Source organism: Ptychodera flava, chromosome 11, assembly GCF_041260155.1.
Source record: "Ptychodera flava strain L36383 chromosome 11, AS_Pfla_20210202, whole genome shotgun sequence".
In the NCBI taxonomy this organism is placed as follows: domain Eukaryota; kingdom Metazoa; phylum Hemichordata; class Enteropneusta; family Ptychoderidae; genus Ptychodera; species Ptychodera flava.
The window spans coordinates 405,782-425,666 of NC_091938.1; the positions used below are offsets into that span (position 1 = coordinate 405,782).

Sequence of the window (19,885 nt, forward strand, 5' to 3'; positions counted from 1 at the left end):
TCTAATGTGTGGCCAGGTCAGGTAATTGGTTGTTGGCATGGAGTTATTGGTAAATAGTTGATGATGTAGGGGCATGAGGTGAGATATGGACCCAAAGAACCCAAAAGATGATTAAATACATCAATCAAAAAAAATTCTAAGCTACAGTATAAACTGCCTAAAGATAGTTCAGTGTGGAAAAATAATTCAGAAATAAGAATTAACAGTCCAAAATAGTAATGACGCACTTCCCTACTGACCTGAGTGCATGTGAAATACACAACCTGGCATCTGTAAATTAAATGTATACCAAGTGATCATTTTAAGTCACTTTTAACTGTTTTTAAGGGATATTCCAAAGAGTCCTGTGGAAATGATGAAAAACGCTTATCTGGTCTTGTGTTTGTAAAACCTCATGGCTGATAATTGTCATAGTATTCAAAAGAAATTGAAAGTGAAGAAATTACTGTTTTTAATAGGCATATTTTCCTTGAAATACAGGACCGTGTAAAGAATATATGCTAAAAGTGTTTAAGAGTAAATTTCTTTTCAAAAATTAATTTAATCTGAGACCAAAGGATTTTTATTCTTTGAGTTTACAACTTCAAACATTGCAATTTGTTCAATCATCTTGTGCAGTGCAAAATTTATAAAATGACTGAAAAATAAAAAAAATTAGCAGAATTACAGTCTTTGTGATGTAAAATCATGGGTTGACATCACGATAATTGTTAATCTGTTCGAAGTACTTTCTATAATTTAAAAAAGAAAAGTTCATGCAGAAACGGTCACATATATTGTCAGCAATGTAGTGTTAATTTTGACTTTACATCAAAATATGCCTTTGCTGGATACCAAATATGTAGGGCGAAATATAAAATCTGTTCGAAGTACTTTCTATAATTTAAAAAAGAAAAGTTCATGCAGAAACGGTCACATATATTGTCAGCAATGTAGTGTTAATTTGACTTTACATCAAAATATGCCTTTGCTGGATACCAAATATATAGGGCGAATATAAATCAGCCATGTTCAGCAAAATCCACACAACAGTCACTGATGATCTTTTCTAATTTGATTTGATTTGCTTATGTTATCCTTGTATGACAGTCAGTACAATATGGAACTTGAACAAAACACAGTGAATAAGTATGCTGTAAATGAAATGGTGTGGCTGCATCCACATGCAGCAATAGGAGTGCCTTTGTCTCTCACCCCTCATTTCCAACCTGTCCCATCCCTGAAAAAATAGTTTGGTCTTATATTTATAATGTTAATAATTTCTGTATTTGTTAAAATGTGCGCATCTCAAAAACTTTTGATCATAAACATTTTCATTGTTTTTTATACCTGACCAGTCAGTTAACCTGTTTATTTTGAATATTTGCGCATTTTTCTCATTATTTGACATTTTCAGAATAGCTTCTTATTCAATTTGTCATTTTCTAAAAGTTAAAATGCTCCTTTGTGTGGTCAAGCTTTCCACAAGCATCAAATGTGGTACTTCATATAGGAGGTCTGCCTCTAGAGGGCGGGCATCATGAATAGTGTTTGTTAGTTATTTCCTCCACATAAACTTCTGATTGTACTGTAAACATTGAACATGGCCGACGTCCCATTTTCCTGTCTAAAACTTTCACTCATTTTCGTTCATATGACTCTGAAACTCAAGGAAACGATTGGGAAGAAAGAGTTATCTTGAAATATTGAGGTACTCGCCAATATTTTGCAAAATTAAATGAGAAAAAATGCAAGGAAAATGCCGACAGGCTTACACAACGACCGTTTTCAGACTCAGAGGCATATGATCATCTGCAGATTATGCAACAGGCCCATATCACGTGAGGCCATGAGGGGATATCCACGCAACTCAGTACCAAACACTAGCGCACACAGGGTGAGCAAACACAAAGTGAGTACCCCTAACATCAGCTCAGTAGTCTGTAATAGATCGTAGTCAACTAAGAACCTTGGAGAAAGGCTTACATGTAACACTGTGGCTATGCCACTAAGTCCCTTTTGATTTTTGTCACAGCTCAAAATCGTTCTCCTACACCTCAACCTGAACCATGAACACCCCCACCAGTTTATGATATGACCCATCACAATGGCATAATGTCATCGGATCTTGACAGACGGAAGTATTGACAGACGGAAGTAGTTGACACCAGCATACTGGTTTTCAACTCTAATACCTTCTCTGTCTATAAATAGACACGAGAAGGTAAAAATGTAGGTGCCTGGCAAAATGTTTTGTTCTGTTAATTATTCAGATATTGATATTGTCAATTTCCATCGTTTGTATCTAATTCTAATAGCTTACAAAAATTGGTGACTGGCAGGTACCAGGAAATGTTCAAGGAAGTTCTTCAGCTAAATTATGGATGAGATCAGCCCTCTACATTTCACAATGGCATAGCTTGTGTCGGCCCTACACACCCTAACAATCCCCATGAGTTTTTGTGTACTGGTCTTGGCTGTTAACTTTCCGTCGCATAGAACAGCATCTTGCCATACCATACTGGAAGGAGGCCAAACCCAGTGTGTCATGTGATGTGATATTCTCATTGAAGTTGTGTTGAAATATGGCAAAGTGACAAATGTCTATTTAAATGACTATACGGGTCAAAAAAGTTAAATCATAAAAATATGCTGTGACCAATAGCTTTAATGTTCAATTATGGTTACCAGTTTGACCGACAAAGCATGTCAAAAGATTGCTCTCAAAGTTTGTGAATACCAAATCCGTGAAGATAATATTGAACTTTTACAAACCAATCTGTCAGCTATTCTTTCTTGCATTACACCCCATACATAGTCATAAAAATAGTCATAGCTTAGAGACAAGCAACAAATTTATGCTTTGGGAGGGGCAATATCATCCAAAAGAACATGTTTACACCAGTATGGTTACAGTTTTTGTGTCTAATTATTGTATCTTTGGTAATTTCATAAGACCTAACCTTTGCGTGAAATGGACTTGCTATGTACACTTTATGCCAATGCAAACACTCTATTGTCTTACATTTTGATTAAGGGCTGCTTCTTTATAGATGTGAGCTTGCTGCAGCTCTGTATCAATTTTGTGATGTCTAGCTGCAACTGTGTATCAATTGTATGTTAGCTTGCTGCAGCTCTGTATCAATTGTGTGATGTCTAGCTGCAACTGTGTATCAATTGTATGTTAGCTTGCTGCAACTCTGGATCAATTGTGTGTTGTCTAGCTGCAACTGTGTATCAATTGTATGTTAGCTTGCTGCAACTCTGTATCAATTGTGTGATGTCTAGCTGCAACTGTGTATCAATTGTATGTTAGCTTGCTGCAACTCTGTATTAAGGTAGTATGCGCCTCAAAAGTGAAAGATTTAAACTTTTGCTCAAACTTTCCTCAAGAATCTTTCAACCATACTCTTTCAAAATCAAGATTAAAAATCGGGGGTCACCATGCAAATTTTGGTACTAGCAAAACAAGTAAGATTTACTGATATTCAAAATTCAAAATGGCTGCCATCCCTGTGTTAACTCTATGGAGAAAAGATAAAATTTTCGAATTTCAAAAAACTAAACTGGTGAAAAGTTTTCTTACACCAAGAGCTTTAAAATGAACCTTCACAAGATGTATATTAAAGAAGAATTGTGAAAGTTTGAGAGTCGAAATATCTGTCCCTTAGGTGCGTACTTACTACCTTTGTATGTGGGCTTGCTGCAACTCTGTATCAATTGTATGTTGGCTTGCTGCAACTCTATATTAATTGTATGTTGGCGTGCTGCAACTCTGTATTAATTGTATGTTTGCTTGCTGCAACTCTATATTAATTGTATGTGGGCTTGCTGCAACTCTGCATTAATTGTATGTGGGCTAGCTGCAACTCTGTATCAATTGTATGTTGGCTTGCTGCAACTCTATCAATTGTATATTGGCTAGCTGCAACTCTGTATCAATTGTATGTTGGCTTGCTGCAACTCTGTATTAATTGTATGTTGGCTTGCTGCAACTCTGTATTAATTGTATGTTGGCTTGCTGCAACCCTATCAATTGTGTGTGGCTTTGCTGAAACTCTGTCAACAAATCTGTTTGTAATCATGTTATATCGATGAATGAACGGAGAACCAGGTTTCTGCCATTTGATATCTGTCATAGCATGTCAGGCATGTTTTTTGAACTCTCTGATGCGCTTCGTTATCTGCAAAAGATGAAATGAGTTTGAAGCTAAGAATCTTCTTCCAAGGTCATTCTTATACCAGTGACAGTGGATTCAACTGTGGCAGGTCAAAGTCATTTCAGAAGGGAATCAATTCTGAACTCTAAATATTTGAGGTATTCCTCAAATTCAAGGTCAGTTCCCCACTTCATATCCAACTACTACTTACATACCAGTATGTTACCTCCTTGTAAGAAAATTAAAATATTTCACCAATTCTGTTTAACTGCTCTGAGGTTGCACACGCATTAAGATTTTAAGTTCATAGTGTGACGTCTCAGAGATATTGGTGTGTGGTACTGTTCTGGGATAAATGTGAAAGAGTAGACCATTGCTTTCCAGTTGGATGTGTGGCTGATTGTGTAATTTATTCATTCAGATATGAAAACTCAAATATTTATTTCATTAAAGCATTGTATTGCATGTACACTTCTAGAATACTCTTCCTCATATTCTTTGACAATGATTGAATTGATACAGTGAACTGATGACCAAGCCTGTAAATGACTATAATAAGCTGATGTCATTTATAACACTCATCTCGTTTATATTCCTTATGTCCCACTGTCACATCACCACTATCTGTGAATAATACTGAATTTTCAATGTTTATTGGTAATCCTTATAGTAGATGTCTAATGTATCAACTGTATACATTCTTTTCATTATTTTTTGTGTCTGTTTATATTAGAGTAGCATTGTCTCTTTGGAGTGCAGTAGACAAGCTTTCAAAAATTACAGGACAACCAAGAATTCTTGTCCCATTGTATATGACATCCTGACTTCACGTACATACCGCAAATTTCTGAATTTTTTAAGTTTTAATGGAACAAAAAACAAGACAGTGCAGGATACGGTGAAACTATACTGAAAAATAGGAAGATATGAAAAAAATTAAAAGCTTGTCTTTCATACAAAGAATATAATTGTGAGAAGGTGCTTTTAGCAAAGGGTGATAAGGCATTGTCAGTCATTGCAAGAGTGTTAAAAATTAATAAATTAATGATCATGAATACTGTTGATAAACATTTAATAAATCTAACATTATGGTATACCTACAAAAATACCCAACTGCACTCGAATACCAAATGATGATCTGTATTCAGTATTTGTGCCAAATTTGTGTAAATTGTAGTACAGACCCTGTTATTTATAAATTTATTAATAAATTTATGATAATGAATATTCTTGATAAAAATAATATTTCTGTCATTATTGTACGCTTGCAAAAGTAACCAACTGCACTGGAATCCTTAATGATGATCAGTATTTATGTCTAAGTCCCGCAGTTGTAGCGCAGACCCTCAGAAATATGGTCAATATAGCTACAGCTAGCATGCTGTAACATTTCATTGCAACTTAATGCACGGTCACAGTACTGCCTGGGCAGACTCTCTAAACAGTAAATAATAGTCTGTTCAGAGAGTCTGCCAAGGTAGTACTGTGACCGCACATCAAGTTACTGTGCAATTCTACTACTGTAACTATATTGACCATATTTCTGAGGGTCTGCACTACAACTGCGTGAATTTGACATAAATATTGATCATCATGTAGGATTTGAGCACATTAGGGTACTTTTGTAAGTACACAATAATGACAGAAATATTATTTTTTTATCTAGAATATTCATAATCAAAAATTTATTAATAACAGGGTCTGGGCCAACTATGTGAATTTTGCATAAAAACTAATTGTCATTCAGGATTCAAGCGTAGTAGGGTACTTTCTTAAGTATACCATAATGATAGCAATATTACTTTGTTTTCAACAGTATTCATAATCATAAATGTATTAATTTTTTAACAGTCTTGCCATGACTAATGACGTCTTATGCCCCTATGGCTTTTAGGGGTGATTTCGAAACTTAAAAATCATTACTAGACCGTTCATATCAGTGCCGTAAAGGATAGAATCAAAAGTTGATAATACCTCATTGTTTATAAGCGTAATGAAAAGGTTGAGTGTGCTTTCTCTTCTATGAGTAAATTTACTCTTTTATTTCACATGTATTGAAAACTGGCCTGTTTTACACTATTTTATCCTGTTCAATACTATTTAACAACTGTGTACACTGTCCATTACCGCTTTACAATATTGTACACTGTCCATTGCTGTTTCGGCATGGTCAGATGTTGCTGCTTTGCACTCTGATATTTGTATCTAATTTTTGCCTGACAAAGTTTATTTGATACTGTTATTGATATTTGGTGTATCCTTATATCAATTCTATAAAACTAAGGCCAACGAAGATTTTTGAAAAGTAGCTTACACAGTTTAGAAATAAATCTCACCCATCTATTTTATGATTTGCTCATTTATTTTTTGCCGTGTCACCAACGACAAAATGTGATTAAAATACATAGACAATGCAATTCTGCTTTATCTGTTGTATAAAGTATACGTATCTGAAAAAACGCTGTTTTAGATTCGTTTTATCTTTTGATCGAACTTAAACTTTGAATAACTCAGCATCAAAATAAAACAAGCAAAATCCAAAATAGCCGAAACGGATGTTGATAAGTGAGATAGTATTGCATAACAGGCTACTTTCATCGTTTAGCAGAATCGTAAAGTGTAGCGGCTGTCTGTTGCACTTTGTCAATAACCACTTATTTATCACTCCTTTTTCAGTTGTGAACCATAGGGTTCCTAAATTTTGAAATCGTCATAATCATTTCCACGGCTCTCTCTCGCTCTCTCTCTCTCTCTCTCTCTCTCTCTCTCTCTTAATTGTTGCAAAGTATCCGATTGGCTGATTCCATTGACGTCACAGCCCGTGATCATTTTCACAGTGTACCATCGCAGTGTTCCTGTGCTCTGTTATAGCATGGACGTCGTCCATGTTTATATCTTGACCAGTCATTTCGGATATAACAATTGCACTATCAGTCTTAGTCAAGAATAGAGTTTGGAACAGTTTGCGAACGTTTAGATTCTCAGCACAGAGTTCAATAATCAGCTCCAGCACTCATTGTATTGTGTACCGGTTGGAGGCGCCCTCCTGCATAGCATTTCAGTTTTTCTGTACAGAAAAATATTTTAAGAAAACTGTGAACCGATGAAGGATATTTTGGGGAGTGGAGGGGGATGATTGCATTGCATCTTCATCGTAATTCTCGATGAGCACCAAAAGGCATATCCACTCCTCGCAAAGCATCGTGGTTAATCATATGACCATCAAGTATCCTGATTGTTCCACACCTTGCACAGTGTCGCCTGCAATTTGACTATTCCGGGCAAACATTGGCTTCCCAAAACTCTGATACTCGCGCGATGACTGTCCAAACGAGATCATCCAGCATGTTTCTCTGAATCATATTTTTACTCCCAACCTCCTCCTCTCCTCCTCTCGCTTCCTTTCCTCCTCAGCTACTTGCTGTAAGAAAGAGGGAAATCGAATTAAGTATGAAATCGAAATTAAGCTTAAATAATGTTAACCTACCATCCAGTGAATACAGCAGTAACTGCACAACGAATAATGATAACATTATTATCCTTTCCCACAAAGTTAAATTTAGCAAAATCGAACCTCTGCGTGTTGCTATTGAGTTAGACTCTACGGAATTGCTGAGAAACACTGAATTTGCACTATTTTATCGATCAGGTTTATCAGGTAAATCAGTATAATCACAGATATCTGTAATCTCTGTGTCTTTAGCATTGATCAAAGTCAAATGGCCTTGTATATCCTGACAAATCTCGATGTTGAAAGTATTTCAATTGAATCCAATGCACTTTCGTACCAATTTAATATAAGGCATTTTGGTATTCTTTGGGAAACGCAGCTCTTTGACAATGAAAGAATATGCAAATTATAGTCAGTCCCTGAAGCAACTAACTATACAGGGTAGGGCAAGTAAATACATTGTACGACCCAGGACGTACTTAGCAACATTGTGATGGTGGTTCGTGATAAAGCTAGGAAATCGTTCAATTAAATTCCTATTAGAGGATGAGCCATACCTGGGCATTGCCGAGAGTGCGACTCAATGTCTCACAAAGGACGTTAATTCAGGCTTTGAAGAGCGTATATCAAAGGTTATTGGAGTGTTTCAGTCAATTATTCGATCATCCCTGATCAGCAAAATTCCGCATGATGAACATCTATGCCGGAAATCCGGAAATGCAACGTATTTTAGCTTTGCAAAAATGTAAATTACTGTCCGTTTAGTAATGGCATGACGTGCTTTAATAAGCGGCCAAAATTTAAACAAAGCCCTAACATCACAATTTGTTTTCGTCTTTGAAAACTGAACACAAACACCAGTTCACATTTAACATTCACAACTATAATTAGGGACTGGACACAAATTACAGGGGGGTGGGGTGGGCCAGTGTTTTTTGTGGGTGGGTCGCCATTTTTCGCGCAAGCATTTTTGAAGGGTCATAAAATTTTGTGCAAGCCTATGGGGGAGGGTCACCTTTTTTTATGCATCAAAGCTGAAATTCCATGTGCACGTATTAAAGAATATGGAATACTGAAAAAAGAAAAAATACCTCCTGGCACTTTTCATTTCTATTTTCGGCGCGCCCTCGGCGCAAGTTTAGCTAAGGGTATAATAAACAATGTATTGATGATCCAAGCGGCCACATTGATTTAAGTTTTAATGATTTCTACTTATCCAACTTTCCTTATTGTACATATAAACTGTCCCCTATAATGACGCTTTCAATAACAATTTGGGAGATCACTTATTTGACATCATTCTCCCATTGACAACACATTGGGTGTCGGTCGGTGGCAAATGTTCATGAAGCTGTATGTACATTTTTCATTTTTTGAGGACATTGACAGAATACAAACTATTCAGGATAGTGCAAAATGTCATCAATAACAACTGGAAGCTTCAGGTCGAACAACTTTTGAATAACAGTTTAGGATAAGATAACCTACGAGTTATTTGTAGTTTCCTCATAGCCTACAATGTATAGTGAATCGACATTTCAGTGAAATTCCAAAATCAAATTTCTTGCACAACCATAGACTTGAAACCACTGTAGTCTAGTCATGAACATTAATACTTATAATTAGGTGTACATAAATGCACAGATTTACCTAGTTTTGTATTGGGAAAAAAATATTCATAGTTTCATCATAGGCTGCCATGCATAGTGAATGGACATTATCGATGAAATCTAAAAATTACATTTTTTGTACATGCATGCACTTTTTACCTGCCACTTCAAGCAAAGTACATTTACATGAATTATCACACACATATGATTTGATAGTTTTTGGACAAAGCGTTATATCGGCCGCATTTTGCCTTCCTTTTGGGAGGGGACTTCAAAAGTATAGCAAGTCAGAAGGAGGTCTTGAACACATTGCGGGTTTGTTTGGGGGGTATTGAGTAACAGGGGAGGGTCACTTATTTTCATGCACGGATAAGGGGGAGGGTCACTAATTTTTGTGCATGAACTTTTGAAGGGTCACTATTTTTGATGCAGCGATGTTTCGAAAAACACCGGCCCACCCCCCCCCCTGTAATTTATGTCCAGTCCCTTACACAAATGCTTCGACATCGAGTTGTCTCACATGGGAGCTTTCAGTTATTATGGGAGGGTGGGCGTGAGGAACTGTGAAGGGTCATTTTTACAGACCCTTGAGGGTAGGGTTATATTTTGCAAACTCACCCTGGGGGAGAGTCACATTTTACATTTGCTTTCATAATGATAGCGAATTCTCAATGCATGTTTACAGTATAAAGAAACCTTTCACCAATCATCGTGTCAAATATCTCGTGTTACAACACGCAACATGCTCATTCCGCGTTGCGATTCGCCAGAATATGTCAAGTGACGAGAAAATAGATAGTCTGGGTCCCCATTGAATCGACAAAAGTGACGTCAGAGGGTATTTTTGAAAGACTATCCCCCCCCCCCGGCAAATAGTTTCTGGCTAAATTTGGAAAAGTGCCTGTTACGTAACCAAACGCGTAGTGTCGTCTGCAGCTTTGAAACGATAGCGAATGACTAGAACATAATGAGCACTCGGGATGAGCGACGAACCTCTCTCTAAAACAGCAAGTCCAGATTTGTATTCCAATAGCGTAGGAACTTGAACAGCTCATCGACGACAAAGATTCAAGTGCGACCAGGATGTTGCCAGGTTAGGTATCCTTTGGATATTTTTGTGATGAAATCGGTACTGCTGTTACCTCTGAGGAGAATAGCGCTGATCGCCATTTCAAGTTTGTTATATAGCTGCACAAGCGTGACATCGGATATCGCTACCTAAAATTCGGACAAATTTTGTTGTTGCATGCAAGGCTGTCATTGCAGCTTATAGTCTGACCCACAAATTCATATGAATGAGTGTGACTTTTAGTAGCCATAGTAACACTGGCAGGTTTTATTTTCATCGTTCTTGCGGAAAAATCGGACAGACATTTATTTTTGCGTATTAAAGATGGAAAGATGACGTTATTTGCGATCAATGCTTTTGCCCAGTAAACTTTTCATGTTTCGGGGTATATGCATCAAAGCACACAGCATGAGCGTGTGGTGTGTTATAAAACGTATAAACATATAACCTGGTCTTTATTTGGGATATAGCGCTCGTTTATCACCCTCGTGACCTTGCGTTACCAGAAACATCGCTGTAGGTCCAACCTCTCGACCTTCGGCCTCGGAGAATAGCGACATGTTTCGGGCAACGTATGGCCCTCGGGATAATAAACGGGCACTGTAGCCCTCATGACCAGATAATAGGTGTCTAATCATTATACTCGGTCCCAGCTGGATTCTTATTGTGGCGGGAGGCATTATTGGATGACCCCGTCCAATATCTCATTGTAGACTCGGTCCCTAGCTGAATTCTGATGGTGAAGGGAGGCATTATCTTATTTACCTGTTTTATCTGAGCTTGCCTTTGAACTAAAAGCTGTTCTCTAGTGACGTAACGTTCCCTCCTCCCAAGCATCTTCTTCTGTTTTAGTTTCTTAGCAACCAGACAGCTTACAAAGGATGATATCAAACTGTTGAGACATTCAAGACCAGCCGTAACCAGGGCAACAATTATGAGAACGTCTTGTTCTTCTTTGGCATAGGTATGTCCGTCGGATGTGTGGTTGACCAGACCCAAGCGTAGTAACTGTATACTCACCACACCCGTAATTAAGCTAACGAAGGAAAAGGCCGTGAAACAAAGAATCTGAAATGAAAGAGACCGTGATTAACAGGAATTCCTGTTAATTGTTGCTAGGCTAACACAAAGGACAGCAATATTTTATACCAGCTCGTACTAATCACTACAATTAAACTTCAACAGAAAATATCAATCGCAAATGAAATATCGCCTACATCATTTTTACCAGGAAGGTAGATTATCGAACACCACCATGCTGGTACTGGAATCACCACACATTTTGTCAAAAGAAATTTGTTTGCAATAACCTCGTGAAAATTTACGCAAACCTAAAACGTACGTTTTAATTCGTACAGAAATAGGAGTTGAAAATCCATGGAACGTTTCAATGTCGATCTCAAAGTCTATCAGATTATTGTTATGAATCGTCAGCTACAGAGGGCAAATCTCTGTTATTTCAAATTGACTGTTTGAGTTATCACCTTGCGTTCATCAAGTCAAATATGATCGTGTCTTCGTTATCTTAACTTTCTGTCAGATTATTTGCTAACAGTTGTCAGCTTTGTCCGTTAAGTCATTCTCCCATTAGTATCAATGGCTGTTTAAGAGGTTCTCCTAGTTAGCAGCTAACTAGCTAGGTTCGTTACTTGTTCTATATATTGTCATAATATCTGTCAGAAGTTCTCCCTATGCAGTGCCATCCCTTAATTAATCTCTACTCTCTTTACACTGGATATAAGTACGGCCATTGTTGATTTTTTTTCGGGGAATTTTGTCGAGCACGAAATAAGATAGTATAAGCAAATATCTCAACGTAATTGTTTTCAGTCCCGAAAAGAAATAAAATGTTCTTAATTCTCGTAAAATGGTATTTACAGTTTCATCCAGGTGGCGCTCTCATGTTTTACGTAAGTATTTTTCAAGTTCCCTACGCTCGCAGAAGATGATACTGCAATCTAAATAAAACGGGTCATCAGGAATTCACTCTTGCTGTTTGACCCTTTGAACTCTACGAATGAGTTGTTAGTATCTACCGAGCACGGATTATATATAGCTGTTCGGAAGCTGACTTTATGGTAATGTTAAACAGCTACCTCTGACAAGACATCGACTTCTTATAAAGACAAGAATGTAAGTGAAACGAGGATGACATATCATGTGTCAAGTATTAATTTGGTTTTTTTTTTCAACCAAGAGCGTCTTACCAATCCTAGGATGAGACAGTAGAGGTTGACAAAACGCTATTCAGTACATCACTGTGCCTGACCTACTGATCAGAGCTTGTAAATCTTATTTGTTCTATTTTGCTAACCAAGGATGACTTTCGTTCGTGCATTGCATTTCTTTTACACTTTTTATTCACCTTCTATAGAAATAGCACAAAGATATTTATTCATTAGAAAAGTACACACCGTCACGATAGAGCGAAATGAATGTCACTGATTAGATGCATAGAAATCCTCCAATAAATATTACTAATTGGATCTGAAAAGTTGTCGATTGACAAATAAACGGACGTTGATTTCCTTCCGCTGAACGCAATAGATAAAACCGTTTCATGAATATGTGACTGAAATAAAGCTCTATCTTGAGAAACTGTCACAAATCTTCCTAGATTAACCTAAACGTACCTGGCCGACTTCCCTTATTGTCAATTTTTACTTATTATCCACGACATGCATTAATATGCAGGGCTCTAAATACATCTACATGAACAGGTCAGTGATTTTCAAGCGAATCAAAGAAAAGCGTGGAAGCGAAGACATTTCCATATCCTCCACTACAAGTTTCGCATGTATCGCTCATTTAATCATGGTTGGTTTCACTTTTTAATGAAAATGCTTTTTGTAGCCTCAGTGATGTCTCAGAATGCGGTGGAATTAGCTGTAGACAGACCAAACACGATAATGTTAGGTCGATGTTCAAATTGGATATTACTTGCATGATTTTATGTCAAAAATATTCTACGTTGATAATAACTCAATATCTCTTGATTTGCATAATCAAACTATACTCATCAATAAATAACAAATCTGTTCAGAAAATCCGGCATCAGCGGTATCTGTAGTAAATGGGGAATCATTATTTGTATATTAGGCACATCGTTTACATATTTATTTATTTATTTAAGGCGGCCTTCAGATTGTCTCTGTGCTCTGTACATTGACAATGACATTGACATTACTGATGTCGATATTGGTTTGTGTTGTAAACAATTAGACATTAGTATGAATGGCAAAGGGTTATGTCCTTCTACCAATTGGAAAGCATTATTTTTTAATTATTTATTGCAGTCTTCAAAAAGAAAGAAAATACATTATACTTCACAATTCACTGGATTAAAAATATATACGGTTCACAAATAAAAAAAAGTTAAAACTTAGGATTCTTCCAATACTTGTAACATGTCTCCCCACTTCTTATGTTTGTCAAGTTTACTCTTTCGAATAGCAATGTAGCGTTCAATTTTTTGTATGTTGAAAATAAAAGACTTGAAATTGACAAATGTTGGTGTTTTCTCTTCACATCTACTAATGTAAATATATCTCTTGGCAACTAATAAAACAAAATTTAACAACTCTTGTAATGCGGGATCTCCTAACAAAATAACTCTGGCTGACACAATATTCGTACAGTGAAAATGTATTCCCCAGGTCTGGAAAAGAGTAGACCAAAATTGTTTAGTTACCTCACACTCCAAATGTAGAACAGTTTCAATATCACTCCGACAAAAGGTAAAATTTGAGGTAGGTACTTTAGATTTATGCAATCTTCTGTTTGTCATAAGAATGTTATGGGTCAATTTCCATTGGAAACTTCTAAGCTTAACATCAAGTGTGATTTTAAAAGGCCATTGATATATTTCTTTCCAACTTTCAACAGAAGTACCTAATACATGATCATAATAGAGCTGCGATTTTGGTACCTTAAAAAATTAGAAATAATACTTGGAGTAACAATTTTTGTTTTACACTAAAGTAAACTAAAATGAAGGAAATATCTAAAAAATTAATTTTGTAATCATTTTCATTCATATCATCAGCGTTAAATCTAGATATATCAGTATGTTTTTTCCACTCTTTTGGTAGCTAATGGATAATACCACACCATTTCAAAAATGAATATTGTGGAAGTCTGTTCCCAAACGTATTCCAATGCAAAATATTGCCTACATTATCAAAAAGTTGACCTACGTAAAAAAGAAAGAAAGAATTAGGTTCGTCATGTACTTGCTCTTGAAATGTCAAAATACAACTAATCTGCTAGAAACTGGTCCAGGCATGTCTAAGTAATGGCCAGATATGAACAAAAATGCCCCCATGTTCATTACATGTTCATTATAGAGGAAACTTACTATAATTAGTTATTGATACTGCTAATACCTTTCTTGACTGTCAAATTAAGAAAGTTCATGACATACGCAAATTTACAATTAAGTGACATGATGGTGTCTTTGTACACTTTTACAGCACTGTTTGCTACGGTATTTCTAGACGTATCATAGTAATTAAGAAAGTTCATTAAATATGCAAATTGGAGCTAATTGTTTTTGTAGGTTATCACAACATTGTTAGATCGACACCTGTACCACATTTTATCATGTTTTGCTGCAGTATTTCTGGACATATTAACCTAATTATGAAAATTCATTCAACACGCAAATCAGCAGTTAATTGACCTGATACCACATTTTATCAAATTTGCTGCATTGCTTTTGGACATATCACTCTAACTATGAAAATTAATTAAATATCCAAATCAGCAGTAAATTGATATGATACTGCTTAATGTCTTTGCACACTATTACATCTCTGGTATATCAACATCTGTACCAAGTTTCATCAAATGTGAGTGAATAGTTATTGAAATATCACCTGAATTATGAAAATCCATTAAACATGCAAATTCTTGTACCAAGATTGAAAGGAATTGGCCCAGGCATGTCTGAGATATTTGCGTGGACAAACGGACGGACGGACGCACGCACAGACGGGACCCAATGCATAAGTCCCCTGGACTTCGTCTGCGGAAACTTATAACAAATAAACACTATTACATTCCCTGGAAAGATTAGTGTTGTAGGTTGCATGTAAAAGATGTAGCTAGACAACCAGCCAGGGCACTTGATAACGTATTATTTCTCGACATTTGAACGATCATAATCTACATTGCACTCCTTGTATTACGTCTGGTTGAAAGTAATTTATCGGTCTCTCTCACGTCGTTGAATGCAAGTCTCTCAATTGATGACTATGAACAACCTGGAAATTCTGCAAAGGTTTTTACAAGAAGAGATTTGCTTTGAAATCGATTCTTTCCTTCGTAAGTAACAAATGAAGTCTAAATAAAGCCAGTGTTATGTATTTAAATGTTCTTGTACGGATTGTGAGGCTGTAGGTGTATCGTAGTATCGTTGACTGAATTTTTATATCTCCGAATCCCCCGAGATGATTTATTTCAGTAATCCAGTCATGACGTCACAAACGCATCACCAATATCTCTGTGGTTGATGCGTCTCTCAGTGGGATGGAATTTTACCGATCTGAAAAGTCTATTTACAAAATACTATTTTACTTTGATTTCATGGCACCATCAGTGTTTAGCATAAAGCTCTGATTAGTCTCTCAAAGTTTTATCCCATGTATTTTGCAAGGCGTAACGTATGTAGTTACATCTTGCCCCTTTTACAGTTTTGCTTGAACAAAGCGTGATCAACAACTATTTGTAAATGGGACATTAAGAATACGTGTCTTTAACATTTCGTAAAATGACGTCATTCTGAAAAAAAATGTTGGTTGACATTCCGATATTATTAAAGACACAGACTCTCTCAACAAAAGATGAGCACGTCAATTCAACCCTGCCGTGCTGTAACTTGCGTATAATTTTTCCCATCGGAGATACTAATTCAAATGTGCTTTAAGCATTATCAAACAAAGTAGACACGAAGTCAATACAAGTTACACCAGGAGTATTCAAATTGTCACAACACAGGGTGAATACAGCTTTCCGTAAATTCCAGTATCAACTATCATTTAAACAACGTAAAATTTCTCCTTCAAAAAGGACTTCCTGCGTCCGTTGTGGTGTACAAAAATTGCCTCGTAATTTCTTCTGGAAATCAATACTCTGTTTGTTCCGGTGAATGTCTTTTTAAAACGACATACTTCCGACTACTTTGTGATATAAAAACCAATCGATTGCTAAAAATAAGGACTGAAGCATTCGCAGAAGAAATCCCCGGATGTAATCGTTCACTGTTGAAAGTGTTGGAGGGTTCTTACATATAACGGTTTACAAATCATAATTAGTATACTCACGAAAAGCGATTATTGACAGAATCGATTCAGAATCCATCATGAGAACTCTTTCTCCAGTCGCTTTCTTTGTGTCCTCGTATACAGACACAGGGAATAAAAACCAGATGAATACTTCAATACGCAAGTTACAGCACGGCACGGTTGGGTAGAGGAGCTATAGAACACAGCGAGATCTGTGACAATTTGTTTTACATTTTTAACCCTTTACCACTCACAGCGATGTGAAAGAGTTTATCTCTGATAACCGATGCAAGACTGAAAGACTAGAAAACTTTATTAATCCTAAAACAACGCACAGATAATAAAACGTCAGGTTTAAAGACTAACTGGCTTGACAGAAATGTGTGAGGAACAAAACGAAAGAGTAAAGTCCTTCGAGATTGTATACACTCTGAACAGCTATGGAATCATCCAGCGTCATGGCACAAACAATAAAGTTTGACTTTTTTCTGATGAAAATTGTATGGAATAAGAGTTAATCATTGATTCGTGTTCACAAACTGTTAAAATATCCGATTTAAAATTGACTACGACGTGAACGGGTTCTAAACACGCTTTTACACGCAAGGCGTTCCCACAAAAGTCCACATTTTTGCTTTCATAAACAAAACCATATTTGCCGATTATTGATGTTGATCATCGAATAAGCAGCGTTTGAGGGTAACCTTTGATACTACTGCTCCGTAAACGTATGAATACACCGAAGTCATTCAAAGGAAACGAAACTATCTATGTCTGTGGACGTAACGTTTTAGTTTTGCGTTGCTCGTCAGGTACGTTAATAAGGTTTCTAAATGAAATCTGGATATGAACTTGTATTATTAAGAGATCACGTGATCGTGACATAGCTGTATGTTTTTGAATACACAACATGGTTCATACAATCATATAGTCATTTAACTCGTATATAGCTTGATTTATCGACGCAGGCTAAACTCAACCTTTCCGAATCAAACTTATAATAGAACACAGAAATATTATGGACCCGGCAAGACATCACTATTCAAATTATGTTATAACCGAAAGAGAGAACCAGGGCGTATTTTTACTGTTCCTTATTGTTGAATATTTTCTTTAAAAAAGACAGGTCTTGTACAAGTTAGTATCATGAATACATGAGGTGCTTCAAATAAACCGTGATAATATGAATCGCTGCTCATTTAGCTGACTCATACCGTCGTGACTCACAGAGGTAATTTTCAACGATTGGTTAAATTGCTGATGAACGGCGCTATGAGAGAAGGAAACCTTATCCGTATGTTCCAAGATGGTGGTCTACTTGATTGTCTGTTTGGTCGGCTTATTGTTCCTTTTGAATTATTTCCAATCGGCTAAAATCTTCCAAGATGCTGCACATTAGCTCTCTTAAAGCAGGCTGAGCTCCCTGCTTCCAGTCAAACCATCCCGTATTAAAGATTCATTAGCTGTAACTTTGGTCATTTTTTAAATTTTGTTTATTCTGTGTATCATCTGCAGTTTCTGGTTTGAATCCCTGAACCATGGAGAAATTCCTAATATTTAGCTCATAAATATACCCTATATGAATATAATCTGCATTGTTATTGTTTAAATTTTGTATTCAGGTCCGGACTAGAATACATTTATTAACAATAACAATAACATACGGTGTGTTGACAAGCAGGACACCGGGCATTGGTCATGATGATCGGATTATAGTAAAATTCTGTAGTTGATACATTGAAACAGAGTAGTGAAAAATTACTCAAAAGTTACAGCTAATGTCCCTTTAATGTATTACGCTAGTACACAGAAACTGACGAGCTATGGAGATGTCTCGTCTTCGAGAAAGTATCAACGCAAAATAAAGTAGAAAGAAAGTAGGCAACGGACAGGAACAATATTAACCATAGCATCGGTACGACCACAGGCAGCAACTTTAAATTACCGGGCCTTGTATCTAATGCTGATGATTTCAAAACATCGAAACTCAATTTTTGCTCTTATGAAGTAAATCTCACGTTTTCAATTTCAGGAATGTTTCGTCATACAATTACGAACGTTTTGTTTGATACTGAATCTTGGAGGCTTTCTGGCATGCGACGGTTGTAACTTCACTGTTCACGCGATGAAGTCTGACGCATACTCTTGCATTGCACTTCAAAATTTTGTTTTTAATATTACATTAGGTGTTGTGAAGGCAGAATGCCGGTCTGTTTGTTGATCGACAAATAGTAATTTTTTTTAAATTTTAGAGTTTTTTACTTGTTTGTCTTCACCTTTTCCCCCGATATGGCACTTTATGACGTCACTCACAGTATAACGAGTGACGGGAGTCTGTGGATTGATTTTCTCGCCATACTGACATTAAGTACTGAATTGGTAACAGCGTGTAGATTTCTCAGTTCTAAACAGGCTCTAACTAATCCAATGATCTTGGAAATTCTACAGTGAATAAATCTCACAAGAGAGATTTGAAATCAGGTGAAAACCTGTAAAATATTATTACGTATTGAAGCAGAGAGGGCTTGGACTGTATTTGGTTACATGTACGACACAAACATTTCTGTCTCTAATTTTGTATTAGCTCACAGCGACGTATTTTGCGTGCTAAAAACCTAGCTAATGTTCACGTAATTTGGTTGGCTGCCGTCAATTCAATTAATTTAGAGCCTGTATTCAGACCTGACTGCCGCTTCAACACTGAACAATGCAGCGCAATCTTGGTGGATTAACGCGACCAGTGGATTGAATTTAGAAAGTTGTGTACTGAAGCTAGCATAACGACTGGACATTTTCAGAAAGACAGGTTTAGCACAGTAAAATTGATTAAATTTACAGACTTATTACATTACAGCATGATAGCCACTTAATGAAGTCCCAAGCTAGAACATGAGCCAGTCCTTCTCAATATACACTATTTATAAATAAGCAGGCGACGTGCTGGACCGTGGGTGGGCCACTGAGAGTTGCTTTCTAACAAATGGGCAGACAATGCCATTGATTGATAGCAATTCACTTTCGTAAAATAACTCAGCGTGCTTGATGCGAAAATGGAGCTGCATTGACCGAGCTGATGAAAATTGAAAGGAAAAGGGCAATATCTATACAACAGCCATTGCAGGTGATGTTCCGAGTTCATTAGAAACCGACGTGGAAATATTACTCGGATTGTTAAAATTGACAGCATTAATGTTGCTATCAAATCTAATATTGAACACTTTTGAGGAGTTTTGATCTTTTATGTTGCAAGGGTCAAGGGTCAACTAAAACCACAATATTGAGTTAAATGTTATATCGATGCTTTCAGTTATAACATTTTTGAGTTTGCCAGA

The 19,885-nt window shown here is 36.5% G+C and overlaps 1 protein-coding gene across 2 annotated transcripts in view; it reads right to left on the reverse strand.

Annotated features, from left to right (window-relative positions):
* Window positions 1-4,525: 4,525 nt before the first annotated feature.
* The window catches only part of LOC139143202 (transmembrane protein 196-like), an 81,858-nt gene continuing 66,498 nt past the window's right edge, over window positions 4,526-19,885 (reverse strand). For both annotated transcript variants that reach the window (XM_070713344.1, XM_070713343.1), the window contains exons 4-5: window positions 11,035-11,337; window positions 4,526-7,560 (exon numbers count right to left, since the gene is read on the reverse strand). In XM_070713344.1, the coding sequence (XP_070569445.1) occupies window positions 7,498-7,560; window positions 11,035-11,337 (366 nt within the window). In that variant the 3' untranslated portion in view covers window positions 4,526-7,497. The remainder of the gene's footprint in view (window positions 7,561-11,034; window positions 11,338-19,885) is intronic.